At 33.3% G+C, this 25,207-nt stretch overlaps 1 protein-coding gene across 1 annotated transcript; it reads right to left on the bottom strand.

Annotated features, from left to right (window-relative positions):
• Positions 1-6,957: 6,957 nt before the first annotated feature.
• On the bottom strand, positions 6,958-24,985 carry LOC143070509 (uncharacterized). The gene is made up of 6 exons (XM_076244770.1): positions 24,927-24,985; positions 23,384-23,567; positions 20,107-20,327; positions 13,486-13,701; positions 10,239-10,364; positions 6,958-7,587 (listed from the first exon to the last, which is right to left on the bottom strand). The coding sequence occupies exons 2-6, from the start codon at positions 23,476-23,478 to the stop codon at positions 7,439-7,441; spliced, it is 807 nt and encodes a 268-aa protein (XP_076100885.1). The 5' UTR covers positions 23,479-23,567; positions 24,927-24,985; the 3' UTR covers positions 6,958-7,438.
• Positions 24,986-25,207: the final 222 nt, after the last annotated feature.

Here is a 25,207-nt window from a genome sequence, read left to right as displayed (position 1 = left end):
GTAAAGGTCCAACGCAGTCAATTAGAACTCTGCTGAAGGGTTCGTCAAAGGCTGGAATAGGCAGAAGTGGTGCTGGTGGTATTTTCTGGTTAGGTTTACCAACAACCTGGCATATATGACATGATTTGCAGTATTCTGCAACATCATTTCTAAGTTTAGGCCAGTAAAAATGCTGCAAGATCTTAAGGCAAGTCTTCCTTATACCTAAGTGTCCAGCCAAGGGGGTGTCATGGGCAAGACCAATAATTTCTTGTCTATAAACTTTAGGCACCACCACTTGGTATAGCACTCTCCATTCCTCCTCTGGGGTAGCATCAGGAGGCCTCCACTTCCTCATTAAAATACTGTCCTGATGGTAATAGCATTCGGCCACTTTGTCTGCTTCCTCCTGTGGTTGAGCCCTCTGGCTGAGCTGAAGAACCTCAGGGTCTTTATGTTGTTCTTCGAATAAATTCTTTCGGTCTAATGAATGGCTGTTTACGTCTGGCCATGGTATAATAACATTCTTGTTAACACTAGGTGGTCTTACTATGGCCTTTTCTGAGCTACCAGGACCTTCAATGTCGGCTAGAAAAGTGTCAGAGAGGTCCATATAATCAAACTGGTTTTCTTGCAAATCCTCATATTGTTGTTTTCTAGCCATCGCCCTAGTAACAACACAAGCTGGATACAATTCAGCATCATCTTCAGGTGATTTAACATCCACCACTGGTTCACTGGTAACAATTGGTTCAGCAACCACTTTGTTCCTAGCTAGATCATTTCCTAGCAATAAGGTAACACCCTCAACAGGGAGATTAGGACGAACACCTACAATAACTGGTCCAGTTATCAAATCTGACTTCAGATAAATACGATGGAGAGGAACATCTATACAACCTAACTCTACACCTTGTAACAAAACGGAGGCACCAACAGAAGTCTTCTCGGACAAAGGCAACACACCTTCTAACAATAAAGACTGAGAAGCTCCAGTGTCCCGTAAAATTTTAATAGGCTGAAGAGTGGTATCATCAACAATAGCAACAAACCCATCAGACATAAAGGGTTTATATTCCTCCATATAATCACAAAAACTGGACTTAAAAGCCTGACTCGCAGGACATTCCAATGTACTGGTAATATAAGGTGTCGTACAAGCACTGGTCTTCGGCTTATTATCTCGTTCATTCTTCTTCTGGAGTCTAAAACAATCAGCCATCAGGTGACCAATCTTCTTACAATAAGCACAAGTCAGTGACTTCTTCTCAAAAGTATCAAATTTTGGACTAGACATATTATAACTGGACTGACTCTTATTCTGTGGAACAGGCTTACTATCAGTACGCTCAGTGCTTTGATTTTTGTAATTTCCACTGGAAGTATTAACATTTTGACTCTTGAAACTTCTTTTATGTGAAAGAGTATAATTATCTGAAATTACAGCCGCATCATGTATTGACTCAACAGTTTTGTCGTCTAAATGTGTTTTTAATTCTGAATGAACACATTGTTTAAACTCTTCTAATAACATCAATTGTCTTAGTTGATCAAAATTGTTTTTTGTTTTCTTTGAAGTAAGCCATTTATCAAATAGATCTTCTTTTTCCCGAGCAAATTCCACATAGGTTTGCGAATCAAACTTTTTATAAGATCTAAATTTCTGTCTATATGCTTCTGGTACTAGCTCATAGGCTTTCAAAATTTCCTGTTTCACAGTGTCATAATCAGAACTTTTTTCTGATGGAAGTGCGGAGTATATTTCAGCTGCCTTACCCTCAAAAACACTTTGCAGCATCGTAGTCCAATACGGCATTGGCCATTTCAAATTATTAGCAATTTTCTCAAACTGTGGAAAATATTTATCAACTGTTTTTTCACAAAATTTCGGAACCAAACGTATATTTTTTGCTGCATCAAAATAATCTGATTTCGACTGGACTTTAGTGTTGCTTTCTTCTTTGACCATTTCAATTTTCAGTTTTTCCATCTCTAGCCTTTCTCTCATTTCAAGTTCTTTTAATTTTAATTCATCTTCTTTTATTTTCTCCCTCTCCTTCATTTCCAGTTCTTTTAATTTAAATTCATCTTCTTTTTCTTTTCTCTCTATTTCCAACCTTTCCTTCATTTCCAGTTCTGCTTGTTTTAATTTAAATTCATGTTCTTTTAATTTGAGTTCATGTTCTAATTCAAGCTGTTTTAATTTAAAGGCGTCAATATTGTCTACCTTTAGTTCAAGAGCCTCTTCACCTAAAATTTCTGTGTCAACCAATTTGTCTATAACCAAATTTTTTATAATTTGTTTTCTCATAGATACTTTAAAATCTAATTTCAGATGTTAAGCGAGCAACACTAATTCCTCTTTCTTTAAATTATCAAACCCCTCCAGGTCTGGCGTTTTCAAAAATTTACCGGCATCAAATGCCATTTTGTAGAATTTTGTTGGCTAGTTATAATAAAAATTACTAAACAAAATAAGATATTTTCAGCTCCCGGACGAGCCCCCAATTTCTGTTACGGCCAGAAATCGCCTTTAAATTGTAGCCAACAAAAGACACAAATCAATAGTAAAATTTAACAATATTTATTATACAAAAGTTTACAAAAGGTATTACACAAATATTACTGTTAACTTAACTGTCCAAATATGAGTCCAATCTGTTATCTTTATCTGTATCCGGAAATCTTTCGGAATCCAATTTGAATATTACGTTCACTACTAATGTCACAATCCAGTATGATGTTGTTTGTAGAATAAAAGTGTCAATCCAAATGCTGTGAATACTAATGTCTATCAATGTCTATGTCCAAGTTTAATTCTGAGAGTTTAACTTTAGTGTCTGTATATATAGTGTTGTCATGGAAAATTCTGGAACACTCTATAATGGAACATTGTGGAAAATCCTGGAAAGTTACAACGGAAGTTTCTGGAATAACGTAGAAGTTTAAATTACGCATCTTTTATAAGGATCATTCTAGAAAGTTCCAATCATTCTGTGATTGTTCCAGTGATTCCTAAACTGCACAGTTATAAGATTATTTCATAAACAACTATCAGGCCATACAACACAAATTAGGCCAACATAAATAAACATAATAATTACAATATCATAACAATACATTGCAGAAAGCCATTTTGCTCGAATAGTCCTAGTAAAACATTTACGACTTGTGTCTGTAAAACACATTTTGTGTGTGGCACTTATGAATCATTCTTCACAATAATAAAATAAAATTTATTGTTATTTGGTACAAAACCTAACACTTATAAATTGTAAACGTACAAAGCATTTTCAATAATTAACTTCACAAGGAACACGCTTAGTCAAGGTTTTGAAGGTCAAGGCTGTACAAGACTTCAAACTTATAAGTATCTATGACCATATATAGACCCATAAAAACAATGGCCGCATCCATCTAAGGCTATCTTTGAATGCGGGAGTTGGATCACAGGCACTTAATTTTTGTCTGATCTAATACCCAACACTTGTTTTCTATCCAAGATAGTAACGATCTAATATCCCTACACTATAGAATTTAAGAAATCATTTTATAAATCTTTTCATTACCGAAGCACTGACCACTAAACTGACGATACCCGCGGGGACCAATAGCGCACCAGCAGCTGAATCGACCTAGAACAAAATTTATTTATTTAATGTTTGTAGTGTATACATTGAGTTTTCTTTTACTAAAATTGAGTTATATTTTTCTTACTTTTATTGTCGAGCCTGCAACTTTTGTTGCAGAAAGCTCGACATAGGAATAGTGATCCGGCGGCGGCGGCGGCGGTGTTAGCTCACTTCTTAAAAGCTATATATTTTAGAAGATGGAAGACCTGGATGCTTCATATTTTGTATATAGATGCCTCATGTTACGAAGTTTCCGTCAGTCACATGTCCATTGTCCTTGACCTCATTTTCATGGTTCAGTGACCACTTGAAAAAAAAGTTCAGATTTTTTGTAATGTTACATTCTCTCTTACTGTAAGTAATAGGATAACTATATTTAGTACATTGCAAGGTCCTCATGCCCGCCAGACAGTTTTTACTTGACCTCGACCTTATTTCATGGTTCAGTGAACAAGGTTAAGTTTTGGTGGTCAAGTCCATATCTCAGATACTATAAGCAATAGGTCTAGTATATTCGGTGTATGGAAGGACTGTGAGGTGTACATGTCCAACTGGCAGGTGTAATCTGACCTTGACCTCATTTTCATGGTTCAGTGGTTATAGTTAAGTTTTTGTGTTTTGGTCTGTTTTTCACATACTTTATGCAATAGGTTTACTATATTTGTTGTATGGAATGATTGTAAGTTGTACATGTCTAGCGGGCAGATGTCATCTGACCTTGACCTCATTTTTGTCGAGCCTGCAACTTTTGTTGCAGAAAGCTCGACATAGGGATAGTGATCCGGCGGCGGCGGCGGTGGGGTTAGCTAACTTCTTAAAAGCTTTATATTTTAGAAGGTAGAAGACATGGATGCTTCATACTTTGTATATAGATGCCTCATGTTACGAAGTTTCCGTCAGTCACATGTCCAATATCCTTGACCTCATTTTCATGGTTCAGTGACCACTTGAAAAAAAAGGTTCAGATTTTTTGAAATGTTGAATTCTCTCTTATTATAAGTAATAGGATAATTATATTTGATATGTGCGTACCTTGCAAGGTCCTCATGTTTGTCGGACAGTTTTCACTTGACCTCGACCTCATTTCATGGATCAGTGAACAAGGTTAAGTTTTGGTGGTCAAGTCCATATCTCAGATACTATAAGCAATAGGGCTAGTATATTCGGTGTATGGAAGGACTGTAAGGTGTACATGTCCAACTGGCAGGTGTCATCTGACCTTGACCTCATTTTCATGGTTCAGTGGTTATAGTTAAATTTTTGTGTTTTGGTCTGTTTTTCTCATACTATATGCAATAGGTCTACTATATTTGTTGTATGGAATGATTGTAAGGTGTACATGTCTAACGGGAAGATGTCATGTGACCTTGACCTCATTTTCATGGTTCAGTGGTCAAAGTTAAGTTTTTGAGTTTTGGTCTTTTTATCTAAAACTATATGCCATAGGTCAACTATATTTGGTGTATGGAAATATTTTATGATCTTTATGTCAATTTCGCCGGTTTTATTTGACCGTGACCTCATTTTCACGGTTCATTGCACAGTATTAAGTTTTTGTGTTTTGGTCTATTTTTCTCAAACTATAAGTAATAGGTCAACTATATATGTTGTATAGAAGCATTGTTAGCTGTACATGTCTGCCTGGCATGGTTCATCTGACCTTGACCTCATTTTCAAGGTTCATTGGTCTTTGTTCAGTGATCTTGGTTAATGTTAAGTTTATGTGACAGTTGTAATAAACCTTAGCTTTATACTTAGGACTATCAACATAATATCAATGATTAGTATAGAAGGCGAGATATTTCAGCGTGTGCACTCTTGTTATTTTTTACTTAACCTTTTGCTATCTTTTATCTACAAGATAAAGCAAGTTCCCCTAGGCAGCAACAAGTTAGTTAGAGAATAGTTGATTGAGAACCGCTAGTGGTAGGTCAATAATTTGAACATCTCATTTTCATGTTGATTATGTTACCCAATCCCCTCAGTTATGGTTTATTGACTTTGAAACTTTTGCTTAGTTGACATTTATAAATTTGTAACATTATTGGTACTGGTAGATCAGTGATATTTTTATGCAGATGTATTGGCATTTGTACGTCTCATTTCTGTGGAGATTATATGGTAACACACCCACAACATGTTTCATTGAATTCGAAATTTAACATAGTTTACAAGTTTAAGTTTCTTGTTAGGTTTGTTCGGAGGACACAAACTATTATAATTCATTGGTTTTATTTATATTTTCCCGTTGAGGTTTTTTGAATTAACATATTTAGTTATGGTCCATTGTTTTTTCATAATTTGCATAGGTTACTTTAAAAGTTGCCATTTACACTTAATTTTACATTTATTCTATCAAATTACAAAACGCGATACAAAACTGTGTGCTTGCAGTCTATTCAAGTGTATGAAAACTTCGAAACTTTACTTTATCAATGTATCGATACTAAAAGTGATTAGGTCCAAAATTTCGCTTTGTGTTCAGTCCCGAGTGTTCTTGCATTTAACTACCCTGTATTCCAGTCACGAAAAGTTGTCATTTTAGCGGTATTTGCATTGTAACATTGCCATATAAGCAAGAGGTTTTGCTAGCCATAAAACCTGGTTCAACACCCCACTTTTTCGTAAAATATTATGTACTAAGTCAGGAATATGAAAGTTGTTATCAAATAGTTCGATTCTATGTATGTTGCATTGTCGTTTGTTTTTGTTGTACTGCAGTATTTGTGTTATTTCGTTGTTTTCCTCTTATGTGTATCCCTCGGTTTTAGTTTGTTACACGGATTTGTTTTTCTCTCAATCGATTTATGACGTTTAAACAGCGATATACTACTGTTCCAAATTTTCGGTTTTTTTTTGTTTTGTTTTGTTTTATTTTTACTTTTGTAAGTCGCCAACCATTTTACCATAAAAATATACAGGTGTTGGGTCTTCAATTTGTGTCGCTGATAACATATTAAAAATGGTCAACATAATATTAATTTTATATCAGAAGTCATCTAAATTTTAGTCTTTGTTTACAAATAATCTGGCCTAGAGAAACAAAAGACCAGTTTCAACAGCGACAGAGCTTGAAAATGTATTTGTACGCCAAAGTAACATTCTAATTCCGAAGTTTCTATTACAAATATTGTAAAACAAGTTTTACTCATTGATCTAAACTAGTTCACAGGAAATGTTTGAATTATGCTGATCATGTAAATTCGAAAAATATCGATACGAATGAACAAAAACTTTTCTTATATATCTGCGAAAGTAATTCAAATTTCTATCTTTATTTTTAATGTAGACTCCTGCTCAACATTTGTATGCAAAAGAATTCTTATCCATAAAAATAACAATGAAAAATAAATAAGATGTTCAGTATAATCCATAATTAAATACAATATTGCATGACCATTGTTTATGCTCTGGGACAATTTCAAATATCCGCATAAAGTGCTCTGCGGATACCTTTACTGCATGGCTTTGGCAAATATTATATTTAAAGAACATTTTCACTGTTAGGCGATATTTTATTTTTATAAAAGCATTAAACAGCATAATGAAATATGTATAAACACAACCATTGTATAAATAGTTCATTGCACTTATGACACTGTATCTCGAATTTTATAAAGTTTTTTTTTTTTTGTATTTAACAAATAATAACTACGGTTTCAGCTGTTTTCCCTTGGTATATTGTTTTTGTATTTCTTGAGTTTTTGAAAAGCGTTTTGAACCGCACAATATAAATGTAAATGACATGTATCGACATTTTCGTATGTTTGAGTGCTGAATAGCATGATGTCAAGTTGAATCAAAGGTAATATATTGCTCACAAAGATTCATTTTGATGATGCATTTTTACAAATATTTAAAGCGTCCATTCCAATGATGAGACCACAGATCAGTATGAGGACAGTAGCACCAACGTACCCAATACTCTTTGCACTGGTTCTGTTATCTGGTGCACTTATTAACTTTCTTTTATTCCCTGAAAGTGATTAAAATATAATGTAAAAATATGCATAAATCGACATAAAAGGTAGAATAACAAAAATACCGCACTTTTTGAAATACTAAGGCTTTTTTGGTCAAATAGCTGTTCAAGGTTTAAAGTTTTAATACATCCTTAGGTTTGACATAATTTACTTTGATCGTTCCTGATAAAAACAGACACAGAAACGTGGTAAGAACGCATAAAATTTACGAAGCGTTGTTTTAAATTTTACAGCAATTGGTCAATACTGCTGTAGGTTGACTATCAGTCCTCAATAGTATCATCAGCTCAGTAGTCATAACTTCGTTAATGGTACGATTCATATAATAGTTCGTTTCTGTGTGTGTTACATTTCAACGTTGTGTTTCCGTTGTGTCGTTTGTTTTCTCTGATATTTGAGTGTGAATTCACATTACTATAAGACGTGTCACGGTACTTTTCTATCCCAAATTCATGTATTTGGTTTTGATGTTATATTTGTTATTTTCATCGGATTTTGTCTGATGCTTAGTCCGTTTCTGTGTGTGTTACATTTTAATGTTGTGTCGTTGTTCTCCTCTTCTATTTAATGCGTTTCCCTCAGTTTTAGTTTGTTACCCCGATTTTGTTTTTTGTCCATAGTTTTACGAGTTTTGAACAGCGGTATACTACTGTTGCCTTTATTTATAACAAATCTTTTTTAAATTGTCCGGCTTTTCCATTTTTTTCATGTACAATAACAAGTTAAAAAGTAACTAGGGTTTCAAGCCCCCCCCCTCCCCCCCGCCCCCCCCCCCAAGGCAAAGTTTGACATTAATTAATTTGGCTATTTTAAGGTCATTTTTGATCATATATATAGCTCTTTGACTGTTTCGGTTCTTGTACATCAATTACAAATATTCGGCTTTTAACATTTCTGATGGATGTCAATCTAGAAAAGCGCTTTTGACGCTTCAGATATATACAGTGTTCATGGTTTTCATTTTTTCAGCATGTAAATATATAGTATGACCCAGGTGATGCAAATAATTGAGTTCATGTTCTATCAAATATAATGTGATGCAGTTTTATAAGTTAAAAATACAGAAAGAAGATTCGATGTTCCATTTTTGTTTAACCAATTTATTATAATACCATTTTATTTTATATAGAAATATATTAAAAATTAGAATAAATTTGTTAAACAAAAATAAAACCTCAAATGTTCGGTAAATCATAGAACAGCTTTTGTTTCACATTTCTGTTTTCCATGATTAACGAGACTTAAGTTTTAATGTTAAAAGAATATTGGATACAAGCATAAAAGCTATCAGCAAAAAAAGGTAAGAATTGCTAGAACTATATAAAAAAGGTGAACAACGATAAATGAAGGTATAAAAAAAAATAACAAATTGATTCATAACATGCAAAATTTTAACTGTCTGCGATACAATTGTTTTTTGTTATTTGAAATGTTTCACTATATTTCAGAAACAGTTTATTGCGACATTATAAGTAAATACTGCTGCTTAAATTAATTAACTGTAAGATCAATATATTTTACTCATTTGAATTTAAATTGGACGGCAACAGTTGTCTACTTATGTTCAAATCTCAGGAATCCATTACTTGTAATTTTAGAGCCTGTATGATTTATGTGTTGTGTTTTATTGTTTGTTTATTTGTTTCTACATAAATCCTGCCGATAAATTTGATCTTTAAATTGCTATAGATATATCATTTCGGGGCTATTCGGTAAGTGTTTTGCTATTTGACCAACATCTTTTGGTCTCTAATGGAAAGTTGTGTCATTGGAAATCATTCATGATACATCTTGTTAAATTTTGTATTTATATAGTGTGAACATGCGTAAGTGTAATATCAACATAAAATACCACACGATAAGACAGAGGGTATTTTACTGCTGAAAATTATGCAGTTGACAACTGAATAGTCACCATATTTGTCATAGTTGGAAACCGTTCATTTGTGTCAATATCAAGAAACTATATAAATGCATATTAAACGAAGATACGTATATTAGATAATCATTTTTAAACTGAATGGTTCACAAATTTTGCCTCTTTTGGAGGTGATAATCAATATGTATAGATATTTTGTTTTGTTTCTCCTAATAGAGACACAACTTTTAATTTGTACACATTTAAATAAGTTTGATAGAGCTCATATTGTGTTTAATGAAAAAAAGTAGGGGTAGTATAGAATTGTTGTAAAATCTTCACTTGAAACGATTTAAAACGAGCTAGTACTCAATGAAACTACCATAGTGACTTTACTTGGACATGAGACTTCTATAACACATGTGTTACAGTAGTCTCAGCTTGGACACATCATTCTGGCTCCAAAGCCTACTAATGTAATGCGCGCAAATGTAATTCAACGACTAGTGTTTGCTTTTTCTCTTTAATGTCTTATTTATAATAGAAAAGCAAAGGAAGGGTATCAATCTATGACACATAATCAGTTCATCTACACCAAAAAACACACAAACGGCAAATGAACAGCGCTAGTATTGCTGTTCTTCATCTAAAATTTACAGAGATGCTTTGAACACGGAGAAAAAACTCTACCATCACTGCAATTTTAAGACAGCATGTAGCACCGGATGGAGAGGAATTCTTTGCAAAATGATTGGAATATACTTTGTGAGATATCTGGTTACTTACGTGATGTTTCCGTTTTAGAAATAGTTAATTCTTCGACTAATTTATCAATCTTTGCTTGTAATTCTGTACGATCTATGGGTTGATTTGTAGCGTAGCAGACACATACACATTCCTCAGTGGAATTCTCTAAAGGAAAAAAAAATACAACAAATCAATTTCGTTGTGGTGTTTATATACAAAGAAGATGTGGTATGAATGCCAATGAGAACTGTTCACAAGAGACCAAATGAAACAAAAATTAACAGCTATAGGTCACCGCACGGACTTCAACAATGAGCAAAGCCCTTATCGCATAGTGAGCTATAAATGGCCCCGAAATCACTAATGTCCAATTCAAACAAGACGGCCTTATTGATGTATAAAAGAATGAACAAAATTAATATGTAACACAGTAACAAATGATAACTACTGAATTAAGGCTTCTGACTTGGGACAGGCACATGCATAAAGAACCTAGAGGTGCTAAACATGTCAGCGGAATTCCATCCCACACCCAAACCTAGAACAGTGGTGTTTGCATTTCAACTAATAACAAGCAGGTGCAATCATGTGAATTAATTCAAAGAAACTAAACCTTATGGTTCATTACATACGTTGATATTAAGGTATAGAACCACTAATTCAGTCCCGGTCGGAAAGAACATAGTACATATTATAAACAAAATAGTTTTGTCAATATCGAATATATTTTGGAGATTTTGGTATCAAGTGAACGCTTTGGGATTTGAACTTAAGACAAAGTAGCCATTAATGCTTGAAATTGCAGTTTTAACAAAGAAAGCAATGGGGCTATGCATTAGTTGTTTTATACCATAACACCGAATCCACTTGGCTGGGGATGCATGTATAGTAGGAATTTCTTACCACGTCGATACATCGGTCTCGCTCTTATTTGCGTCAAAGACATGTGATTCCTTCAATAGTTTTTTTGTTACCTTCATTTGTTTTTTCCAAATCTATTTTTGAGGTTAGAATGCCAATGGCTTATAAATCAGTAAAAGCCAATATTTATCTATTATGAACGGTTTTTAGTTAAAACAAAAAGGATTGTCATTATAACAACAACAAAAAAAACATGATCTTGTGACGTCTAATGCACTTCAAAATATGATAATACATTATGCCAGCATCTCGATTAGGTTATTTATAGGAGATGTAATATGATTGCTGATGAGACACCTTTCCACAAATGGATGTAAGAAACTACTAGTATGGGCCATCGTTCAGCCTACAACAGTGAGCAAAACCCATACAGTATGGTCAGCTTTATACGGCATTGACATGACAAAATGTGAAACAATTCAAAGTAAGGCATAAACTATAACTTAAGGGCATATCCAACAGTTTCAGGGGAGGTAATAACAAACGTAACCGTCGTCTATTGTTTCCCGTAATTTAACGTTGTTTCGACGACGTCATAACAGAATCACCATTGGCTATGGCCGTCTGACAAGGGCGGTTTCTTTCCTCAAAGGAAAGGGCACGGCGGGAATCGGCAGAAAACTCATACAGAATATTAACAGAAATAGAAGTCAAATCTTAAAAGATGTTGTCCTCTTGGTCCATTATAAAAGAACTGCAATTTGTCTTTATAATTATAGACCATACTCACTTAAGTTTCCGTTTTATTAAAATTATCTTCAATATACAGTACAGTAGAGAACAACGAGAACAAATCCGTAATATTTTATTTTTTTCATTAGAATGCAACACAAATTGTAATTAATTCTTTATCAAACTTATCCGAGATTTTGTCATTCAGGATAGAAAACTGAAAGTTTGATTTGACTTGAGAAAGATTAAAAAAATTGGTCTCTTGAGAAAAACTAAAATACGACATAAACTAACATATATCATTGCATCTAGCATCTAGCTTTGCGTTGAGGTGCTAATATACAGAAGCTCTTTAAATGAAAAACGACACCGTAAAAAAGTGAAAGTAGGAAAACATTGTAATATATACACTGACATACAAGTAAAAAATATCTGACGATTTTAGTGTTTACTTATGTATGAGGAAATTTAATTTAACAAACAAACAAAAAAAACGGTGCAAGTCTTGATGTAAGTCTTGACTTATTACCAACCCCCTATTAAACCCAGCAGTTCCATAATAGGATAGGTAAACTCAAGATTTTGCTCATTATAATATTCAACTTTATTCTAGTACGGCATACGTTTTACCGCTAGCAAACCCTTTATCTTAATAATGTATCAATTATTCATTCAGATACACTTATTTAAAAAACCCATATATGGCAGATATGAACCAACCACACCTATTGAACGAAAGGCGTCTGACTAGACACAAACACATAAAGAATCATAGATACGACAGGGTTCAACATGTCTGTGAATGCTTAATTTCTTATGACCTGGGATAGGGGTGTAACAACACAATATAAGAACAAAATATATCAGTTGTAAATGGCTAATGCTTAACCAAGCAACACATTCTTTATGGGCCTGTCCCAAGTCTGGGCTCTTTTAACAAAAAAAATCTTACGAGTAAAACCCTTGTCAGTCTTACACATTTCAGTATAACGTACGATAAATTTCTTAAGATTTTTTGTGACATGGAGCCTTTAGTTCAGTGGTTGCCGTTGGTTCATGTCTGTCATATTTGTTTTTCGTAATTTGTCTTGTTAGAAATAAGGCCGTTAGTTTGCTCAAATTAATTGTTTCAAAATTTTATGTCGAGGATTTTTTTGGTCAAGCAATCGGTATGGATTTTTCTCATTGTTGAGAGTCGTACAATTGCCTATAATTGCCTAAATCCACTTCATTTGAACTTCTTTTTCATACAATGTCTCTCTATTTCTATATTAGGCCAATAGATCGACACGAAGTACAATAAACAACAAACTTTAAAACAATAGAGATAATAGAGACAGTTACATTAATATAATTAGTTTTAGCGTACCCGTAGGAAATAGCTGAAATGATTTATATCAGGGTAAAATACAGCTGCCATTTGTGCGTTTTTTTCCATTATGTCTGTTTGTTTTGTTCACGCATCGTTGTCAAAATAATGGTGTTTGATGTGACTGCCCTACAAGTGAGAGGTTTAGCGGTATTAAAACAGGTTCAATCCACCGTTTTCTACATAAAAAAATGCCTGTACCAAGTCAGGAATTTGACAGTTGTTATGCATTCGTTTGATGTGTTTGAGCTTTTGATTTTACCACTTTATTAAGGACTTTCCATCTCGATGTTTCCTTGGTATTTTTGTGATTTTACTTTATACCTGGATATGTTGTTCCGATTATTTCACTGTTTATTGCTTCTGATGTTGTTTCCACCATTTTAGTAGTTCTTGTGTCTGTTGTATAATCACTGATTATTGTTGTTTGCTTTTGATAAGTTGTTTCCAGCAATCGAGTTGTTACCAGCTTTGTTGTACTTTCTATTGAAGTGGTATCTGCTATTGTTTCCATGGAAACAGTCGGTGTATCTTTTGGAACTGCAGTATAAATGCAACATTATATCATTATATCATCAACATACGTATTATAAAAAGGTAGCCTAATAATTTTAACTATTTTTTTAAAAATAAGTAAATTTTAAAATTGTTTGCATGCCCATTGAACGACAAATTTATGTGACGTATAAAATTTTCTGACGCCAGACACACAAATCAATGAATGTATTTGTAGATATATGTTTTTGTGTTCTGTTGAATTGTCCCTTTTAAAATTGTTATACGATGATGACTGATGTACCCATATTTTGACTATTTATTTATTGTGTCTGTTTAGTTAACGCATCAATGTAAATATAACGGAATTTGATGAGACTGTCACCAAAGTGAGAGGGTTAGCGCTATAAAACCAGGTTTAATCCACCATTTTCTACATTTGAAAATGCCTTTACCAAGTCAGGAATATGACAGTTCTTGTCGATTCGTTTTTGATGCGTTTTGTTATTTGAAATTGCCATGTGATTATGGACTTTCCAAATTGATTTTCCTCTAAGTTCAGTAATTTTGTGATTTTACTTTTTACTATCTAATTCCACGCCCCGATTAAGCAATACTTTTTGACCACTTTAGTTTAATATTTTGAAGTTCCAAATATGTCTGCCTCGAGCTTCGCTTAAGAGTTATTCTTGTCGATTTGTGAAACTGGCGCAGTTAAATGGGCATCGGTTGATATCATTACTACCTATAGATCTATACTTCGACTGATAGCACCCGTTGGTATCAGTAACACAGTAGTAACACAGAAATGCTCTCCAACTTTGTACTTGTTTGGCTTTATATATATTTTGGTAGGACTATCACTGATGAGTCTTATGTAGACGAATCGCGCGTCTGACGTACTAAACTATAATCCTGGTACTTTTGATAACTATATAGTACTTCGGTACGGACACGAAAATACGGTTATTGTTTTTTTTTAAATTTGCTGTTTCCAAACTTTGCCGGCTTTTATTAATTGTACACTTTTTGTCAATTTGATCTGATCAACCCTTCAGTTTCGTAAAACGTTTTGGATTTCAGGGGCGGATGCAGGAATTTTCGAAAGGGGGGGGGGGTGCAAAACATATGTCCCGATACAAATGCATTGATCGGCAAAAATAAAGGGGGGGTGCGCACCCCCGGAACCCCCCCCCCCTGGATCCGCCACTGGATTTTTAAATATTTTAGCCTCGATCGTCAGTAAAGAGACATTTCTTGGCAAAATTCGCATCTGGTGCAGTAAAATTTGCACTGTAATTGTTATTACTACCTCTGGGTCGATATGTTGGACTGTTCAAGAGAGTATCATTAGACCAGGAGTCAATATTTCGTTACTTGCATGAACATACGAGGATAAATATTGTGTAATTGAAATTTGGGTTGAAAAAAATTCCAAAGATATTCTAATTAAAGGAATACATTTATCTCATGTAATGCACTATTTCCTTGCACGGCTTTGGCAAAAATTTTTCAATTTTGATTTGATGAGCTCTTCATTTTTTAATTAGTTTTTGGTTTTCCAATATGATGGTCCTGATCATTACTAGAGAAGCAGATATTTTCAAAATGCGCATTGAAGGCAGACCATTGGTACTGTTAATGTTATTAGTAAACAACAGGAATGTTACGATATGCCAGATGCTTTGTCTGGGTTTTTTTCACAGGCACTTGTCTCAGAAAAAAAATTTCCTATATACCTTAATATAACACAAGGTACTTAACTAAATTTTTTGAAAAATGACACCCAGTCCCGAATTCCCGTTATTTTTCGATTTCTCGGTTGTCAAACCTACTTAAACTTAATATGCCGTAAATCTAAATTGATTTATCTACACAATGATATATGATACGACTATCATTGTTGTCGGGATCATTAGTAGCAGGTCTCAGAAGTCGGTCAACGGGATTTTTTTTGCATTCATCTCAAGCTTTGGCAACACCCAGTCCGCATGTAATTTTATACTGGTTTCTCATTGGTCAATCGTCTGGCTAAAAATAAATGTGGGAAATTTTGGTCAATTTATAACTCTACATTAGTGTCATTGTGTACACGTGTGTTTCATAACAAAATGAATGTCAAACAGCTTATAGCATTGAATGAGGTAAAAAAATGGTCATAACCTTTTGCTTCTGGGGCAAAGTGGAACGGGGAAGAGCCATTTGGTCTGTACTATAGAACAAGAACTAAAAAAAGGGGGGAAAACGGTTGCAGTCACAGGAACAACGGGAGTGGCTTCCTTTAATATAGGTGGGATTACTGTCCATTCCTGCTCCGGTATATCAGATGGTCATTTTTCAAATGACAAACTATTACAAAAATCGACTATTGATGAATATTTTCAAAAATACAAGGGGTTCTGCAAGTTTAGGATTTTAAAAATGTCAATTTACCATTCAAATAAGGATTGACATATGTTTTTGTTTTGTTTTCCCTACTCAAAATGATATCAAAATGTTATTAGAAATATACATACCATGAACAAATAGCATTATTAGCTAAATACATCTTTTCATTCAGTTCCATGATACTTCAAAATTTCTCGCTTTTCAAACCTTTGGAGTTATCTCAATATCTTATGTAAAGTCCAGAGAGAGTCTGAATGATGTCAATAAAATGGGAAAATCTGAGTTCTAAAATTAGAAACTCCTGACACATTCGACAGACATCAAAAAACACTTATTTGGGTTTGTTTCACATAATCTGTAAAGAATTTACAATAAAGATAATAATTTATAGTCAGAGGGAAGCTGACAGTTTTTATTTTAATAATTTTTATAATAATTCAATCACTGCGGGCTGGGTGTTGCCAAAGCTTGAGACGAATGCAAAAAAAATCCCGTTGACCGACTTCTGAGACCTGCTACTAATGATCCCGACAACAATGATAGTCGTGTCATATACCATTGTGTAGATAAATCAATTTAGATTTACGGCATATTAAGTTTAAGTAGGTTTGACAACCGAGAAATCGAAAAATAACGGGAATTCGGGACTGGGTGTCATTTTTCAAAAAATTTAGTTATTAAGTACCTTGTGTTATATTAAGGTATATAGGAAAAAAATTTTCTGAGACAAGTGCCTGTGGTTTTTTTATGTCTCTTTCTGCTTATGTACGTTTGTTTAATGGCAAAGAAATGTACATTTACACTACTCAACATGATAAGAAACAATGTTACAACAGTTGGTAGCCGCAATATTTATAATATATATATTTTATAATAATTTAATTTTGGATGTAACGCGTCTTCTGATTGGCTGACGTTATTTTGTTATCAGCTCATTGACATAATTTAGTCATGTGACCGTGACGTCATCAACGTTTTTTCATGGTTTTCTACGGTTTAAAATGGAATTTAGAATTAAATTATAAAAAATGACTGTAATATTTTTCTGTCTTTTCGAAATAATATAAAAAAATGTGGTGCACACTGTTAAATAACCCGTTATTCAGTGTGCACCAAACTTTTTTATGGCATTTCTTCATAGACAGAAAAAAATATTACAGTCATTCCTTAAATAATCGAATTAGGAAAATTAACACAATGTTTCCAAAACAAATTATGGAGAAAGAATAGCCATGCCTATGTTATTAAGACAAACGCATAGGTTCAACTTTTCATGTCAACTTAAGGTGGCTCGGACGTCCTTATTAAAATCCATAGAATATTTAAGTGATTTATCCAAATGAAGTTTGTATCATGCTTTTTTTCAAAAATATAATAAAAAGTATGGATCAACGAATTTTTTTTCACGCTACCGGTTGTGCAAAACTGTCAGATTTTGTATGGATTATGCATGTTAAATTAAATTTTGTGTGATAAAAAACAACTACAGGACAGAATTTTAAGATAAAATGTGAGTAGAAACCTCTATAAAGTGGAGATAAAATAAAATTAAAAATAACAGAACTTGTTGTCTTGCTACATATTAAAAAAAAATAATCATAGAACTATCTAGTATTCTAAAATAACTTTATCTGAGTTATCTCGCCTGTTTTTTTTTTTTTTTTTTGCAAAGTTGAAAAAAATGAATCAAACTCACGTATGGTGGATTTTTTTCAGACATTACAACCGTAAATATGATAAAACACACTTATTTTCTATACTAGTATTCATATTAAAAGTCTTGCACACGAATTATAGACTACTCTAAAAATTTGCACATTTCATTAAAGATCTAGATCGACTGTTATATGCGACTTCAAAATCCAAGATGGAGGAAGACACTCAAGCCACATTAAAGAAGCCAACTGAATGCTTTTAACATTTGAAACTGCTAGTAGCTACATATTTAGTATACTGATGTCTTTCAGCATCCAGTCAAGTGCAGCATAAAGTATATGACCGATGAGGGTCACAGTATTTCCTGGTTAATGGTTACATTCTTTTTCTGTATTTGAACTACCGTATAGTGGGTTCAATATTTGGGCGGTTCTTATTTTTGGCGGATTCAAAACTTGTATCAATACAAAGTCCAAAGAATTATACACTAGTATCATAGTAAATAGTCCAAAAACTAATTATTCTTATTAAAGTAAACAAAAATGCTCATTGTTATATAGTTCTTAACCCGTAACAAGTATTTTTCAGTGACTGATGAAAAGAGGGCGCAATCGAGGTGCAATTAAAACAGCTATGGTCATCCATGAATAGTGGTTTGGTTTTATTAAAAGTTAATAAAGCAGCCAAATTAAAGTAATTAAAATAAAAAAAAACCAAAAAAACACTACGAGTCCAAATTGACAAAGATCAGTGAAATATTTTCGTTCAGATAATTAGCTTCTGAACTTTAAAATTATCATTTGTCAAAATAAAAATAAATAAAAGTAAAAAGATCAACCAATAGGGAACATGTACTCAGTTTCAAGTTGATTGGACTTTAACTTCATCAAAAACTACCTTGACCAAAAACTTTAACCTGAAACTCACACTTTTAATTTCTATGTTCAGTAAACCATGAAAATGGGGTCAAAAGTCTAATTTTGTTTTAAAATAAGAAAGATCATATCCTAAGGAACATTATGAAGTTAGTTACAAGTAGATTGGACTTTAGCTTCATCAAAAACTACCTTGACCAAAAACTTTAACCTGAAGTGGGACGAACGGACGGACAGACGAACGAACGAACGGACAGACAGACAAACAGACGGAAGGGCACACAGACCAGAAAACATAATGCCCCCCTTCTATCGTAGTGGGACATAAAAATATTTTTAAAGTTAATAAACAAATTTGTAATATCTTTTAATGTCAATTTGGGCAATACAAGTGTAGCGATGTTAAAAAAAGTAAAATTACAAAAACACTTAACTCCGAGGAAATGAGACTGATCAATGTAACAAACTAAAAGTGAGGGAGGCCGGATGCTTCGATATGATAAGCGTCTCCGGCATTAGTACTTAATAACGATTTTTAAAAAGAAACAATGTATTAGTGTCCTGGGAAATAGACACATCATATAAGTCAACCAATTCGTGATGGTGATCGTAAAACTTATGTAGCGTCGATTTTAGACGTTCTTCCTCTTGTTTACATGTAAGCAGTTTCTGTGGTAGGACTATAATCCTGTAAATGAATTTATGAATAACATTAAATGTTTCAATTAAATAGTACTATATGCGCATTTCCACAAATAATGTCTCTTCAGTGAAGATCGAGACAAAATATTCGAACGTCCAAAATCTTAGATAACGTTGGAAAAGCTGATAAAACAAAACACCACCAAAACTAAAGCATTTCCCTTCAAGTATTGAAGTGCTGGCACACAAGCGTCACCTACTACTTGAAATATGACAACACCATTTTTTGGACAATGGGTATGTTACTGCCAACCAACTGTAGGTTGACAATTAGAAAGTTGAAATCATCACGTTAGTCAAAGACTTTATTCAAAGTTGTCCATTTGTGTCAACATTGCGAAAAATGTAATTCAAATATGAAGCAGCCCGTATAGTTTCCATGCATAGTATCATTAATATTAATCATATGTCATTGAAATAAATGAGATGTGACAGGACATCATTGGCATATTTGAAAGTAAAATCTAGAAATTTTGCAAGATGTTTAAGAGTTATAAAACAGAATAAAAGTATAAATATTTATCAAAGGTACCAGGCTTATAATTTGACACGCCAGACGCGTGCTTCGTCAACATATGACTCATCAGTGACGCTCAGATCGAAATAGTTAGAAAAACATAACAAGTATACAATTGAAGAGCATTGCAAAAAGTTGTGCCAATCTTTGCCTGGGATATGAAAATTCTAAGTTTTTCAATAATTCCAAACTATAAATTTATAAACATGACTATATAATTGATATTCTTGTCAACACCGAAGCAATGACTACTGGGCTGGCGATACCCTCGTGTTGACTAAAATATTATTCTGTATATAAATATCTACCTACATTTGAAGTAGCACACACCAGGTGCTTCCACTAAACAGTCGTCATCATCCCATTTATTGTCAAGGAAAGGTACAAGTTTAACGCAATTTTGGCTGTTTCCACCACCTACAAATCCAGGACCCCAGTTTGTCCAACTCTGCACTTCACCCTCGTAGTTCATGTATTGTCCTTCAGTATTTTTGTCATTCACGCCAATAAAATATCCACTAAGTATATAGTACCTAAAGTCATATGTTATCTGTCAGCTCAAAATCTACAGTATTTTCAATTTGAAGAATCGACCATATGCTTTTAACTTATTTCCTCATTATAACTTCAAAATATTTTCTTCAAAACAATCGTTCTGAGTATGTAAACAGTGTTTGTTATTTTACAAGGACAAAATAAATATTGAAAAAAGAACGAAATATACCAGAGGGACATTCAAACTCATAGATAAAAATAATAAATAAACGGACAACGGCATGGCTGAAGAGAAAAAAGACAAACAGACAAATCATGGTTCACAAGGCACAATATAGAAAACTAAAGACGACACACGGAACATATCCGATACATGAAAATGGTATTCAGTAACGGTCAACTAACTCGCGAAGGCGTCCGTAAAATTAACGAAGGGATGATGTCAGCTTCACCATTTGGAACTCTTGGTTTAATAGCTTCCTTGTGAGCAGCAACCTTCTATCAGGGCAATCATGATAAGAAATACAAGCTCGGAAAATTGTATCATACTCCGTATTCAGGCGCTGCTGGCATGTTGCTAAATAGAAAGTGAAAGTTCACAATTGGGAAGTTGAAATCATCTCTTTTGTCGTAAAGCATTGTAAATTTTACGGACACCATCACCGTTATGGAATAACCGTTTCACATATGATATCGGATATGTTCTTGACGTGGAAACTACAATCCCTTCCCTTTCATGAATGTGACTTACCGAATAAGACCGGATTTGTTATCACATAAGCAACACGACGGGTGCCACATGTGGGGTAGGATCTGCTAATCCTTCCAGAGCACCTGATATTACCCCTAGTTTTTGGTGGGGTCTGTGTTGTTTATTCTTTGATTTTCTATGTTGTGGCATGTGTACTATTGTTTGTCTTTTTGTCTTTTTTATTTTTAGTCATGGCGTGGTCAGTTTATTTTCGATTTATGGGTTTGACTGTCCCTCTGGTATCTTTCGTCCCTCTTTTTTAAATTTAAGTCAATATATAAGATATTCTTCAATGTATCTGTTGTATTCTTTAGTTTAGTGAGAAACTATTATCTATATAGCGGGAAATGAAGTATATTGCTAACTTCTCCTCTTTTTTTCCTTAGAAGTTCTTGTATAAAGTCAGCCTCATAAAAATAAAGTCGACAAGAAGAGAGACATAATTGGTTGTTGTAACAAACACTTCTTCCAAAAGTAACAAATATGTTGTCAATCAAGAAATCAAGCAACTTGATAATGTCAGTTTCAGAAAAAAAATTATTTGAATCAGAGTGATTTTATTACAAAGTCAATTTATCTCTTCCTTAGACAAGATACTTGTATTTACGTTGGTCATTCTTTTTTATGAAACAAAGCAATACCAACTCTTTCAATTTGTATTTTAGTTTGGGATGAGGAATACTTGTGTAAAGTGTAAAATATTTATGTTTTGATACTTTTGCAAAATAAAAGCGTCTTGATTGTATGTACTCTAAAAGATCTTTAGATTTTTCAGTATCTAAATCTGATTCACGGCACCTGTAGAATAGGCAGTTTCACAATAACTTTAAAGCCCGACTTTAAGCGTGATAAAATTGATGTTAATAATCTAGAAAAAGGTGTCATGGAGCACTTTAAGACCCAGCAATATACCGTTGTTTGTAATGACACTTTTGTAGTTTAGGTATCCAATAAAGTGATGAAAAATCCAGTTTTTCATCTTTGGTTGAAATTCAAAAGGAACATAGAACAGACCTATGATTATCCAGATTGTCCTCCTTTGTAAGTGTCGAGAGGATATACGTTGAGTTTGTAAGTGTACTGGCAATTCCTAATTCATTTATCAAGTAGTTTATATAATACGATTTACACACAAACTAGAGGTTCTTAAGAGCCTGTGTCGCTCACCTTGGTCTATTTTCATATGAAACAAATTACACACATTATAAACAAGAATAGAATTCATGACAAAACTGTGTTTTGGTCATGGTAATGTGTTTGTAGATCTAACTTTACTAATAATTCTTACTGTTTTAAATAATCTCTATCTATAATGAACTTTGCCGAGTAGTTTTACATAAAAATATTATGTTAATATTACCAAAGTTTACAAATTTTAGGAAAATTTTGAAAAATTGACTATAAAGGGTAGTAACCCCTTAAGGGATCAATTGACCATTTCGGTCATATTGATTTATCTGTAGATCTTACTTTGCTGTACATTATTGCTGTTTACAGTTTATCTCTAACTGTAATAATATTTGAAATAATGACCAAAAACTGCAAACTTTCTTAAACTTACCAATTCATAGCAGCAATTACGAAAATTTCAGGGCAGATAGATTTTGACCGGATGACCATTTTAATTCCTGTCAGATTTGCTCTCTTGATGCTTTTGTTTCATAGATATAAGCCAAAACTGCATTTTACCCCTATGCACTTTTTTTAGTCATGTCGGCCAACTTGGTTGGCGGGCGGAGTCATCGGACACATTTTTAAGACTAGATACCCTAGTGATGATTGTGTCAAGTTTGGTTAAAAGTTGCATAGTAGTTTCAGAGGATGTTTGTAAAAGTTTTTTATCGGACGACGACGGACGCTAAGTGATGAGAAAAGCTTACTTGGCCCTTTTGACCAGGTGAGGTAAAAAGATATTATTTTGGAATTTGTTTGCGGGGACAACAATATATTTGATATGGAGGTATGACAAGTGTCTTGCAAAGTAAGAAATTCTGTCAATTGTACGCTTTGAATTATTTTTGAACAATAATTCGATCTACCGTGGCAAACGTGTCTAATTTTGCCAATAAAAGAGGGACGAAAGATACCAGAAGGACAGTCAAACTCATAAATCTAAAATAAACTGACAACGCCAAGACTAAAAATGAAAAGGACAAACAGACAAACAATAGTATACATGACACAACATAGAAAACTAAAGAATAAACAAATGTTACAAAATATAATACCACAATAACCTGCTTACGACAAGTTGTCTTCAAAGTATACAAGTTAAAGATGTACATGATGTATAAGGTACAAATAGATAATAAAATCATATTTAAAACCACTACAAATACATACGGATTCGTCAAGACACTGTTAAGGTTAGTTGTTATGAAATCTGACACGGCCTGGTTTGGAATAGATGCAAGAGTACCATTGAGCCCTTTACACATATTCAAAACTGCAGCTTCATTTCCTTCAGATACAATCCAGTAGCAGGCGTCTGAGTTTGATGTACCATTGGATGGACATAAGGCATATGCTATTAAAACAAAAATTACAATTACAAAAAGTTCTGAAAATTTCCTAATTATTTTTCAATTCCAGGAAATCAAAATATCGCAAGGACAACTTTTAAAACAAGCTTGTTTTAGTGTCCCTTGTTTCACGAAAATATTGAAGAAAACTATTTCTTTATTTGAAGCATTATTTTGAAATTGTGTGGAATGGTTTATCCTATTTTTTTACTAGTATATGTTTGACAATGCGTTCAAATATTTTCTGTTGTATTTATTCGAAAGGTTGTAAATTTAAGAAGATGAGAATTGCTTTTGGTGTGGTAGTTGTTGTTTCACCTCAAAAGTTACACTCGCTTCTAATTTACTCCGATGTTACGCAGTTGCACTAATGTCTGTGTTGCATACACATTGCATACCAATGAGAGATTTACTGCTAGCTATAAAGCCAGATGTACTGTTCCATTTCCTACATAAGGAAAGATCCTGTACCAAGTAAGGAATGTGACAGTTGTTTTCCATTCGTTTGATGTGTTTGTACCTTTGATTTGCCATTAGTAATGACAAATGGTTTATTTGTATAATGATCTCATAAAACTTTATACTTTATAGAGGCATTCATTTTCATTTCGAATTCATAATTTATATGAATAATTTAAAATCATATTTATATTTAACCAATATCAACAAAAATACCCTTTCAGTACTAAATCCATATTCCTGAAAGGACCTCATATCAGTGAACCGGTCAGAATTGTTGATTTTCTCTTCCAGGATTACATTTATGATTTTGATTTTTTTAAAAATAAGAATATATATCACAACGTTCAATAGTGATATTCTCATTTGAAAAAGAAATGTAGTTAAAGGTTTTAATTTCGTACAAAATATGTTTTGAAGACAAAATGAATTGAATATTTGCAATGCACAGGTTAAGCTACAGGAGATGTTTTACAGTATTTATCATATTCATTTCTCATATGAATTTATGCACCAAAAAGGGAACTGATTCAGAATATATATCACGTCGTCTTGTCCTATTGTAAGTAGTGGTTGTCTCATTTAAAGTAACATAAAAGAAGTTTATTCGTCTTTGTAGCAACTTAGCATATGTTGTGAAGTCCTCAGCATTGTGATTTTTACACGATCTTATTAAATGGTGTAGCGATAACATCAGCATGAACCCCCAAGAAAGCTATGAGCAATTTCAACATAGATAAATTGTATCTTAAAAGCAGATACATATTTAGTATTAATGCATAGAAAGCACAATATTTTGATATTTGCTGTGAAGACTGTTTTAGTCCCGGTGTTAGTTCGTCTAACAACAGAGCAATCTCGAAGTAATAAACATAAAACAAAAATGTAATTGTTAAAATTCTCACCTTTTTGTGTTGTCAATGTAAGGATGTAGAAGACCTACAAAAATCATAATTGAAATTCAAGTTCAATCTGCGTTTACGTATCAAAATACAATACATTCAGTGTTTGTAAACATGAAAAAAAAACTTACATTTGCAGATTAATGTAGATATGTACTAGTATTTTCTATATTTCTAATGATGCTTACGATTTTGACAGTGTGTGCTTACACTTTATAATTATCAATCTTTCAGACCGGGGATTGTATCAGTTTTTCGAATGCAGAAGAAAAATTGTTAAGTTA

Source organism: Mytilus galloprovincialis, chromosome 4 (genome assembly GCF_965363235.1).
Source record: "Mytilus galloprovincialis chromosome 4, xbMytGall1.hap1.1, whole genome shotgun sequence".
NCBI lineage: Eukaryota > Metazoa > Mollusca > Bivalvia > Mytilida > Mytilidae > Mytilus > Mytilus galloprovincialis.
Note: the sequence above shows the minus strand (reverse complement) of the source record. Positions and strands in the feature narration are given on the sequence as shown.

Bases quoted from the DNA above. Each gene is read 5' to 3' on its own strand.
- LOC143070509 (XM_076244770.1), bottom strand. From the start codon at position 23,478: ATGTGTAAAGGGCTCAATGGTACTCTTGCATCTATTCCAAACCAGGCC. The intron at 20,328-23,383 runs GTATGTATTTGT...ATATGACTTTAG, and splicing joins AACAGTGTCTTGACGAATCC to GTACTATATACTTAGTGGAT. The intron at 13,702-20,106 runs GTAGGTAGATAT...TTTATACTGCAG, and splicing joins TGGTGTGTGCTACTTCAAAT to TTCCAAAAGATACACCGACT.